Genomic DNA, 12,059 nt, shown 5'->3' with positions numbered 1-12,059 from the left:
ACAGCATACTGTTGATTCGTCATTTAACAGTCATGTCAGCAAAAATAACCCTCAGCATCCAGAAACAACTAAGTTTACAATAAGAAGTTCACATGGTTATGTTTACATACGAAAAGAGTTAACAGATTAAAATAACTTTTTAATTTGTTTATATGTCAAAGTCCTTTTGTTTAAAGAATACAGTTCCAAATACAGCCTAAATGAGTCACTGTAACAACTGAACACACTAGTTCTCAAAACTGAGTTGGTGGAACAGATGAGAAACTTCATACATAAATTGGCCCCGGCTTTAAACTTTCAAACATATCTTACAAGGCTGCTGTAAAGCACCCAGGACAGAACTTGGGGATTCAGTAAATAGTCACTGCTACTCTAATAGAGAAGCCGTTTTACCCATTAATTCTACATCCTCTCAGCAGTCATACTCAAATGGAGTGATTTTGCTGCTGAGGGGGTATCTGGCAGTGTCTGGAGACATTGTTTAATGCCATGACTGAGAATAGGGAGCAGTGTGTTACCGGCGTCTCATGAGTGGGCAGAGACCAGGAAAGCTACCAAACATCCTGTGATGCACAGGCCAGCCCCTTCCCCACCACCACCCGAGCATCAAAGAATTATCTAGTCCCACATGCCTAACAGTGACAAGGCTGAGAAATCCTGCTCAGGAGCAGTGGCTCCCACACTGCAGAGCACTGCAATCACCTGGAGGGGTCCTGGGCCAAACACTGCTGGGATCGACCCTAGAATTTCTAATTCAGTTGGTTGGCTGCTGCTGCTAAGTCACGTCAGTCGTGTCCGACTCTGTGCGACCCCATAGACAGCAGCCTACCAGGGTCTGCTGTCCCTGGGATTCTCCAGGCAAGAACACTGGAGTGGGTTGCCATTTCCTTCTCGAATGCAGGAAAGTGAAAAGTGAAAGTGAAGTCACTCAGTCATGTCCTACTCAGCGACCCCATGGACCGAAGCCTACCGGGCTCCTCCATCCATGGGATTTTCCAGGCAAGAGTACTGGAGTGGGGTGCCATTGCCTTCTCCATCAGTTGGTTTAGGATGCATTTCTAATCAGTTCCTGTGAAACACTGATGCTTCCCACTGTCTACATTTTGAGAACACTGCTCTAGAGAAAAGCAACCAGGAGACAACTGATGAAGCAACTGGGGTTTTCTGTTCTCTGAAGGAGAATTACGATATTAAGTTTCAAAACAAAAGATTCACTCAAAAGCAAGTTAAACTATATATGCACATACACCCTGAGGGCTTGGCAATCTTTTTCAATCTGACAACAAAAGCAACAAAGGTAAACAAGTGGAACTACATCAAACCAAAAATCTTCTGCATAGCAAAAGAAATCCTCAACAAAATGAAAAGACAACCTACTGAACGGGAGGAAATATTTGCAAATCATGTATCTGACAAGAGGTTAATATCCAAAAAATAAATAAAGAACTCATGCAACTCAACAGCAACACCCCTCCCCAAACAATGGCAGAATAGATATTTTCAACAGGTTGATAAAAAGTGCTCAACATTGCTAATAATGCTGCTGCTGCTGCTGCTAAGTCACTTCAGTTGTGTCCAACTCTGTGTGACCCCATAGACGGCAGCCCACCAGGCTCCCCCGTCCCTGGGATTCTCCAGGCAAGAACACTGGAGTGGGTTGCCATTTCCTTCTCCAATGCATGCAAGTGAAAAGTGAAAGGGAAGTTGCTCAGTCGTGTCCGACTCTTCGCGACCCCATGGTCTGCAGCCTACCAGGTTCCTCCGTCCATGGGATTTTGCAGGCAAGAGTATTGGAGTGGGGTGCCATCGCCTTCTCCGTGCTAATAATGAGGGAAATGCAAATCAAAACCACAATAAGGTATCACCTCACACCTGTCAGAATGGCTATTGTCAAGCGATAACAAGTGTTGGCAAACTGTTAGTCACTCAGTGGTGTCCAACTCTTTGTAACCCCATGGACTGTAGCCCACCAGGCTTCTCTGTCCATGGGATTCTCCAAGCAAGAATACTGGAGTGTTTGACCAAAAACAACAAAATTCTGTAAAGCAATTATCCTTCAATTAAAAAATAAGTAAATTAAAAAAGAAAAGAATACTGGAGTGAGTTGTCATTCCCTTCTCCAGGGGATCTTCCCGACCCAGGGATTGAACCTGAGTTTCCTGCATTGGCAGGCAGATTCTTTAACATCTGAGCTACCAGGAAAAAGGGAACCCAAGTGTGTTGTTGGTGGGAATGTAAACTGACTCAGCCAGTATTGTAAATATTCTTAGTTCTTTTACAACTGGTAACATACAGAATGGTGACTATGGTTCACAATACTTTACTGCATATTTGAAAGTTGCTAACAAAGTGGATCTTGAACATCCTCATCACAAGAAAAAACTTTTATAACTGTAAAATGACAGATGTTAACTAGACTTACTGTGGTGGTGCTCACTTTGCTATGTATACAAATATTAAATCATTATGTTGAAAACCTGAATAATATTTCACACCAATTATACCTAAGCCTAAGAAATTGAAAACTAAAATAAAAAGTTAAAAACAAAATAAGTTAAACTTTATACGCATATATGTCTATATGTGTGCATGTGTATATATGGGGGTGGGCGTGTGTGTGTCTGTATGTATGTGTGTGTGTGTATATATATATATTTGTTTTTTTAAGAAGAGGAATCATGTTGTAAATTCAAATAATAATTACAGGTTATGACTCCAACAGTGAAAAGCATTGATGTGACATATGTTTCTCTGCATTTTCTTACATAGGGTACCAACATTCATAAGAAAAAAGCTTTTTGAACTTTGCCAAACTTAGCTTACAAAAAAGTAACAGTAGATTAGAAAGCATACATTATTTTTAAAGTTTTTTAACTAGACCAGAGAAAAATAAAACATATGATAAGGTAGTCTTTTCACTGGAGATGATTTGAAATTTTATTTAAAATGACATTACAAACTAAACCTTTGTATTCCTGCAACACTAAGAATTCACTAAAAATATTTTCAAGTACTGATCAGAGTTTGTGTGTGTGTGCTCAGTTTTGTCCAATTCTTTTGTGACCCCATGGACTGTAGCCCACCAGGTATATATCTAGTCTTATAGACGTGTACATTTATTGATTGCCTCTCATACACAAAAATGTATTCTCTCTACCACTGATTAACTCTGCAACACATGACCATTCACTGATGCTCACATTAATGAGCATTCACTGCTATCAATACACTTATGCTAGTATAATTTGTAGTGTATTATGAAATAACTATCTAAACATTTTCACCAAGTTTTATTATTATGTTTACTGCCAAGTATACTCAAAGAACTGTAAGCTATGATCCAAATCATTACCAAATTTATTTATTCATTCAAATCATGTAATTCCCAAGAGCAACCTTTCTCCAGAAGCCAAGTGAAGTATCTTTATGGTTTTACATTGAAACACAAATGCATAAACTTTTACATTTCCATCACTATTTCTAATTACAGAAAGCAAAATACCAAAAGATTGATGTAAAACACGTAATATAGTAAAATGCTTGTTTGTTCCACAGTAAAACTTAATTTAATGCTCAAGCAAGTTATAAATTTTCTCTAAGCAAATTCTTGAAGCCACACACACAGTTTCAGACTGAACCTATTAACCTTACTGTATTGCAGACAGAACCATAATGGAAATGACTAACTCAGGCATATGCAGGAAAAAAAGCAAGCCACAGTTAGTGGCTGGAAAGAATTGTCAAACACCGGGAACACATGGGATTGCTCTGTATTCACTGCCTTGTATCACTGGGACATTAACTGTCCTATCCTTCCAGATGAAATAGTAAAGAGGGTACTCTTTATTATTATTACATGGTGAAAGTAAATAAGAATGAAATTACACGCTGCTGCACTTGATCCAAAAATGGCACCCCACTCCAGTATTCTTGCCTGGAAAATTCCATGGACGGTGGAACCTGGTAGGCTACAGGCGTCACAAAGAGTCAGACATGACTGAGCGACTTCGAATCTGCTGACACACACTCACAACACTATCAACAATTCTATCAACATCTAACTCAACGCATCTTGAAATGAGTGTCTCAGAGACATTTCAAACTTTCGTCTTCAAAGCTGACCTTCTCAATTTGGCTTTGCTCCTCATCCCAAACCTATTCTTTAACTAGTTATTTCATATCACGGTATAAAGTGCCCCTACCCATCCAGCTGCCCAGGTCGGAACTCAGGAATGATTCCTTTCTTTCAACCTAACCTTGAAACCGTATACAAGCCCTTGTGTCCCCATCCTTTGAAGTAAAAGGCTTTTGTTTTAGTTTTCCAGGCCTCACTTGAGTCTCTAAAGCCTGACTCAAGAGTTAATGATTAGGAAATGTGAAGATGTGGAAACAAAGAATGATAGTTGTTGGGCTGGGAAACTGTTTAGACCATAAATCCACCACAGTAGAATCACCCAACTCACAGTTCCCTGAAAGATGGAAACACTCCTAAGTTGTTTTTATAGGAAGAAAACCCCCACCAGATTAAAACTGCTGACTGCAAGAATATAGATCCTAGACTGGTTAGAAACAGAAGACTGACAATGCTTGCAGCTTCACGTCGATGCCAACCACAAGCTAATCACGCTCCTTGTAGCCCCCTCCCTCACACTGCCTTAAAAACCTCTTCCCTGAAAGTCAGCAGGGACAAGGGGTCTCTGGAGCGTGAGCTGCCCATTCTCCTTGCTCTGGTGCCCTGCAGTAAATGCTGTATTTTCCTGCACCACAACCTGGTTGTCTGTCGACTGGCCTTACTGAGTGCAGGGGAGCAGACCCAAGATTGGTTTGGTAACAACCTTACTATCCAGTCTAACAACAGATTCTGTCAAGCCTTGCTCCAAAATAAACCCCAGATTTATTGACGCTTCTCGATCTGGATCATCACGACCCTAAAGACCACCATCACCTTATACCTGGACCTACTACTACAGACTCTCTCCCCTTCCACTCCTGGCTCCCTCTATTTCACTCACCATTCAGTAGCTAGAATGTTCTTCCATCATATTCTGTATCTCATCACTCTCCTGCTTAAAAATCCTCCTACAGCTTCCCACTGCACTTAGTATAGAAATTCTTTCCCCTGACTTAAAAGGACCTATATCATCTAGCTCTTTCCCATCTCTCTAACCTCATCTCATGTCACTGGCCAAGACACAGTGGTCTTCTTTCTATTCCTTAAAATGTACCAAATTCAATATGCCATTCCCCAATTTGACTAGTTTCCTCTAATCTTTAAGACTTGAGCTTAAACATCATCTCCTCAAACAGGTCTTCTATAACTATCTTAATAAAAACAGGCCCAATTCCTAATTATCTCTATTCTGAGCACTTCATTGCTTTCAAAACAGAGTAAGATCACTTCCAAAAGGAAGCTGTCACATAAGACTCATGGAAAGAACTAGATAATAGAAAAGTGACATTTTTGCTACACAGAATTTTTTTTTAATGATGAGACTGCAGGATAGACTGGTCTCACAAGTAAGAAGAGAAATCTGACACGCACACTAGAGGAGAAGGGTATCCCAGGGGAAAACATTTAAGTTATCTCTCACTTTTGGTGAAAGCTAAAAATAGGATTGTTCTTCAACATTACCTAGTACTTTCCCCCACCTGAGGGCCCTGCTGTTCCTTCTGCCTGCTGCTGCTGCTGCTGCTAAGTCGCTTCAGTCGTGTCCGACTCTGTGCGACCCCATAGACGGCAGCCCACCAGGCTCCCCCATCCCTGGGATTCTCCAGGCAAGAACACTGGAGTGGGTTGCCATTTCCTTCTCCACTGCATGAAAGTGAAAAGTGAAAGGGAAGTCGCTCAGTCGTGTCCGACTCTTGGCGACCCCATGGTCTGCAGCCCACCAGGCTCCTCCATCCATGGGATTTTCCAGGCAAGAGTACTGGAGTGGGGTGCCACTGCCTTCTCCTCCTTCTGCCTAGGAAGGTATTATTCACCCCAGATAAAAGCATGGTCCTGCTTCAGATCTTCATTTAATGTCATCCAACCAGTGATACCTTCTGTGACCCCCTGATTAAAAATAGCAATGCCCTCTCCCAACACAGAATGTTCTCTCTTTGCATGCTTTTTCTCCCATGACGCCGCTCATCACAAGGCGTATAATGCATTTTACTTCTATGTATACTTATTGTCTACCTCCCCCACTATAATGTAAGTTGCATAAGGGCAGGAAGTTCTATTTTGTTCACTACTTTATCTTCAGTATGGATTGAATAATTACCTGTTCAATGAATTAATATTAAAATGACACCCATAAAAGATGAACCAAGTTATAGCATGAATGTGATGGAATTTTTTTGTGTGTCAATTTGACCAGCCATGGCTGCCCAGACTAAACATTTCTGAGTGTGCCTGTGAGAGTGTTTTGTGCTGAGATTAGCATATATGAGTATGTGGCATTTCAGTAGATGGCCCACGGCAATGTGGACATGATCCCATCAGCCGAGAATGTGAACAGAACAAAAAGTAAGGCAGAGGAAACAGGAATCTGCCCCCCCCCCTTTTTTCTGCCCCATTTCTTGAACTGAGACATCTCATCTTTTCCTACCATTAGACCAGGATTTATACCAGTAGGATCCTTGGTTCTCAGGACTTCGGACTTGGACTGAATTACACCATTGACTTTTTCGAGTCTTCAGCTTGCAGAAGGCAGATTGTGGGACTTCTAAGCCTCGAAAATCACATAAGTCAATTCCTCATAATAAACCTCCATATGTGTGTGTTCATTCTATTTCTCGGCAGAATCCTAATAAAAGGGGTATGTAAAAACAGTGGGAGGGGGCTTCCCTGGTGGCTCAGTGGTAAAGAATCTGTCTGCCAAGGCAGGAGACACGAGTTTGGTCCCTAATCCAGGAAGATCTCACATGTTGTGGAACAGCTAAGCCCCTGCACCATAACTACTGAGCCTGTGCTCTAGAGCCCAGGAGCCGCAACTACCGAAGCCCATGTGCTGCAACTACCGAAGCCCACATGTCCTAGAGCCTGTGCTCCACAACGAGAGAAGCCACCACAATGAGAAGCCTGAGCGTTGCAACTAGAGAGAGGCACCCCCATCCCCCAAACCAAAGTCACGCGGCACCAAGACCCAGCAAAGCCCAAAATAAATAAATGAACTGGAGGCCAAATACTAACAACAGATGAGATTTTGTATGAGAAATTATGTCTGTGACACCTAAGGCACATTGAAAAAAGAAGATGAAGAGTGTAGGAAGGTTAACAACAAGGATGAGATGCTGCTGCTGCTAAGTCGCTTCAGTCGTGTCTGACTCTGTGAGACCCCCTAGACAGCGGCCCACCAGGCTCTGCCGTCCCTGGGATTCTCCAGGCAAGAACACTGGAGTGGGTTGCCATTTCCTTCTCCAATGCATGAAAGTAAAAAGTGAAAGGGAAGTCGCTCAGTCGTGTCCGACTCTTCGAGACCCCATGGACTGCAGCCTACCAGACTCCTGTCTGTGGGATATTCCAGGCAAGAGTACTGGAGTGGGGTTTATTTTAAAAAAAAAAAAAAGAGGAAAAACAAAACAAGCTTCATAAACCATGCATGGCAAAGGAATGCAAGGAGAACATTATTGGGAAAGACAGTATCGTATTAAGAGACAACAGAGAGCTCAACTATCCAGCTTCTCTTTAGTTTCCATTTTCTTCAACAACAGAGTGATTTTCAAAGAAGAAATGTGTGAAAACATAGCTAAAATTAAAATGATGCTTCAAAAAACTCAGACCTAACAGCAGGTACTCGGCTTTAAAAATTAATGTAAGCCTTCAGATAAAGGAAAATTACTTCAGTGGACACGAAAAGAACTTAAAGATAGGATTACAAAACCAATGCCAATAATCTTATGAAACAATGGAAAATGAGAGAGATGCTTGAGGTCAGCAGACAGACAAATGCTTCAACCTAAAAATATGAATGGATTTTATCAACTGGTAAGCCTGACATCAATCTTTAGCGAAGTTTTATGTTTTTGAGCATTCAGAAAACAGTAATTAGCAGAAACCAGCATAAATTTTAAAATATGAATAGCATCAAAGTGACTTATGCTTCTTTTTATGATGGTATTTAAGGGACTGGGTATCAAAAAAATGACTTATCTTGATCACCATGCCCTCGTCAGAATAGCCTTCTTAAGTGCTTCCAGAATTTATTAAGCTCTTTTCTGCTCCTCAGACTAACCCGTATCATTCCCTATGCTGGGAACACTTTCATCACAACCACTCTGCTCCCTATCCTTTCCTCTACAGCCCAAACCATAAATGTAATAATTATTCAAAGACTGTCTGTTTAATGTCTGCCTCCCCCACCAGGCTGCAAACTCTGAGGGGAGGAATCATGGCTGTTGTATTCAGCCCAGTGGCCCCTATGCCCAGCACAGTGCCTGGCACATGGTGGATTCTTATAATGGGCTAATCCATACTACCAGGATCTGGGCATAACTCTCCTGTACAGAGAGCTGGTTCCAAGACTTGATTAAATATCAGAGGATAAAGTCTGTGAAGAATATAAATCTGTGAGCAATCTTGGTGGCATTAATCTAATTTCTATAAACTCAAAAGTGGAGGAGGGGTGAGAATAGATGAAACAAGACTGACCATATACTAATAACTGCTGAGGCTGGGTGATGGATATGTGGACACTCGTCACGCTATTTTCTCTGCTCTTATTTATACAAAATGATCCCAGTGTTCTCATGACTGATTAAAAAAAAAAAAAAAAAACAACACTGAGTTTTTCTAAAGAAAGGAAGTTTACCAAATAGTGACCTTTCATTAAGACAAAAGCTTCAAGAAGAGTACTTATGCTTCCTATTGACAGTTCAACTTAGGAATCTCCTTCCACACCACTTACACATTGGAACAGCACTGACACTAAGATAACAGCACAGAAAGGAAGCTTCAAGATAGAGATTTAAGTCCAAAAATCTCTTGTCTTTCTGTTTTAGTAGTCTTTCTATGATACCACATTTATTTCTAGAAAACTTATCTACTGCCTTGTACCTAAGTCCTGCTTAAAAAGGCCAAGGAGGAAAGGAGAGGTAAAGTGAGAAAGAGGGAGAGAGAAATGATAAACAATAACTATTCTTCCAGGAAATCCTCTGGAAATATCTAATCATCAGAATTCAAGTGTTAAGTGATTACCACTGGACAGTCATGAGTTTGAGTCTTGTGAGGTATAACCACCTCAACATTTATAAGGAAACTCCAGTTTAGAGAGAAGAGTGATCTACTATGGGCACACAACTAATAGTAGAGAAGCAAAGAAAGACCAGGCCCAGTGCCTTCTTGGACCAATAGATTCTCAGTCCAATACTCAGTCTCAGTCCAGCTGACAAAAACCAAGCAATGCAAATACAGACCAACTATCTCTATTGTATAAGCCTGCTAGAATCATTGTTTTACATCACCTAACAAGCAAAAGTATTTTCAAAATGCTACAACTTATCATAAAATTCACCTTTGGTTAATCACTGCTGCTGCTGCTGCTGCTAAGTCTCTTCAGTGTGACTCCATAGACGGCAGTCCACCAGACTCCCCCGTCCCTGGGATTCTCCAGGCAAGAACACTGGAGTGGGTTGCCACTTCCTTCTCCAATGCATGAAAGTGAAATCACTATTTTCTCTTAAAAATCAGTTTTAATTTAAAATGGTACATTGCCAAATAATGCCTCTAAAACATTACTTAGCTCAAAGGATTAATAATACTTTATAAACAATGTAAATTTTCAATAATTAGCAGTCAAAACTTGCATTTATTTGAAGGTCTATGGAACTTATTTGATATCATCTTTTCTTTTTTGGTATACCCAGAAAGTCAAAGCTAAAAACTGTCATATATTATCTTAAAAATATTTTTTAGAGATTTCTTCAAATCTCTAGCTTAGAAGAAGAACCTTCTGACATTTAATAGAAAATAGCCTGCAAACATAGTGACAAGTTCCTCATAAATAATAAAAATGCTACTTTCTTTTCTTTCTTTGTGGTCATTACCTTTGTTTCAAGGAGAGCTTAGATACTCTTGTAACTAAAATGAAAACCGGTAAAAAACACTGAAAGGCACAGTATGTCTTAAATGAGTTTTCTTGGTTTCAAAAGCTTTTCTTATTTCTCTTTCACAGAGACCTGAAAAATTAAAATTAGCATTTGAAAGTATTCAAAAATTGATTAAATTGTTTAGTTGCTATGTTCTACAGGTGCAGTTCTGAATGAAATAAATTTACCATCTGCTTTGTCTCAGTTCTGCCAATTTACAATTACACTAAACAACAGGTGAAACATCTTTGCCCTAACAAATTTATAAGACTTTCTTTTGGATGGAAAAATTCTTAAATATAAAAAACGACTTCCATATTAAAATTGTTACAGGTACTTCCTCTTTTTTACACTAATATTAATCTATTTATGAAAAGCTGTTAACATTTCCTGGCTGTACTAGATAGGATTAAAATAAAGGAGTCAGTCAGTCAATATTTATTTTGTCCATTCTATGCCTAAAGGTATACTTGGTACTGGGGATACAGAAAATGCATGATATACTATAAGCAAGAGAAAGTTATATTCTACCAGAATACATAAACCATAACTATACCAGAGTGTGAAACATGAGAGCAAAAATGCAGATGAATGGACAAGGAGCCGTAACAGCATGAAAATATAAATGGTTCTGCCTCCACCTGGCTGTAAGTTTCATCAAAACAGGATCCATGTTTGTTCTATCACTGCTGGGTGATCACTAGCTCCTAGTATGGTGTCAGGTACCTGATAGATGTTCAAAAGATACTTCGTTGGCTAAAAAAACAATGAAAGAGGCAAGATTTCACGTAGAGGGTGATAACAGAGAGGAACATTAAAACATTAAGTAAAAAATTAAACAGACTAAAAGAAAGGAAAAGGTTATTCCAGGAAGAAGGAACAGAATGAACTACTACACCCACCTTTCACCAATTTACCTTAATGCAGGCAACAGTCAACATTTTACCCAGCTTAAGATTTCCTAAATGTATATTTCACCTTTAAAAAGTTGAGTTTCCACAGGACTCCACATGTAGGATTTGGAGTGTGTAAACTCAATCATTACCAGTAGCAATAAAACCAAACATAATAGCTACAAAAATAATTTATAGCTAAAAAAGGAATAAAGTATAATTTAACCACATACCATTTTAAGTTGGAATTTATGAAACTCAATTTGAAAAGTACTTTAATAAAAGTGAAGTGAATAAAAATAACTTTAAAACAGTCACACAACCAAGAAAGACTATATAAGCTAAGACAAAAACAGGAAAAAAGGAATTTTAGGCCAAAAAAATTGCAACGAAGGCAGTTATTAGACTAAATCTGATACGTTTATACCAAGTTCTGAAAGTGTGACATGATGAGTCATGCTCTGCATGCGTGCGTGCTAAGTCACTTCAGTTGTGTCCAACTCTTTGCGACCCTGTGGACTGTAGCACGCCAGGCTCCTCTGTCCACGGGATTCTCCAGGCAAGAGAACTGGAATACTGGAGGGGTTGCCATGCCCTCCTCCAATGGATCTTCCTGACTCAGGGATCAAACCCACATCTCTAATGTCTTCTGCATTGGCAGGTGAGTCCTTTACCACCAGCGCCACCTGGGAAGTCATGCTTTAGATCAATGATAAATAAAAGCTATTGGTTTAATAACCTGTAGGCTCACAAATGTTTTGTAAAAGGGTTAGAGAGTAAATATTATAAGTTGTGGGCCACATGGTCTCTTCCAAAACTATTAACTCAGCAGCTGTACCATGAAAATAGCTATAAACAATACTTAAATGAACTGGGGTGGCAGGGGTCTAATAAAGCTTTATTTACAAAAACAGGTAGCTGGCTCATGACCACAGTTTGCCAGCCCCTGTTCCAGAGTTTCCAAAGTGACTTCTCAGTATTTTATCAAGACAGCTTTACTTCCTTTCAAACTCCTTCACATAAACTATATTAGCATTTCATAAAATCTTCTAAAGACACATAAGAAAACAAAGCAGATATTCTTTTGTTTTACAG

At 39.8% G+C, this 12,059-nt stretch overlaps 1 protein-coding gene across 9 annotated transcripts in view; it reads right to left on the bottom strand.

The window, feature by feature from the left end:
* ATG5 (autophagy related 5) overlaps window positions 1-12,059 on the bottom strand; it is a 146,057-nt gene that overhangs the window by 92,281 nt on the left and 41,717 nt on the right. The window contains exon 6 of one of the 9 annotated variants that reach the window (XM_086317530.1): window positions 10,495-11,650. The exons of the other annotated variants lie outside the window; for them this stretch is intronic. Within the exon in view, the coding sequence (XP_086173656.1) occupies window positions 11,604-11,650 (47 nt within the window). The 3' untranslated portion in view covers window positions 10,495-11,603. Of the gene's footprint in view, window positions 1-10,494; window positions 11,651-12,059 lie in introns of those variants that run through there. 9 annotated transcript variants of the gene reach the window in all.

The sequence above is a fragment of the Bos grunniens genome, chromosome 9 (assembly GCF_055505025.1).
Source record: "Bos grunniens cultivar Pamir isolate PY7600 chromosome 9, Bosgru_T2T1.0, whole genome shotgun sequence".
NCBI lineage: Eukaryota > Metazoa > Chordata > Mammalia > Artiodactyla > Bovidae > Bos > Bos grunniens.
This window is presented reverse-complemented; position numbering and strand designations above follow the sequence as displayed.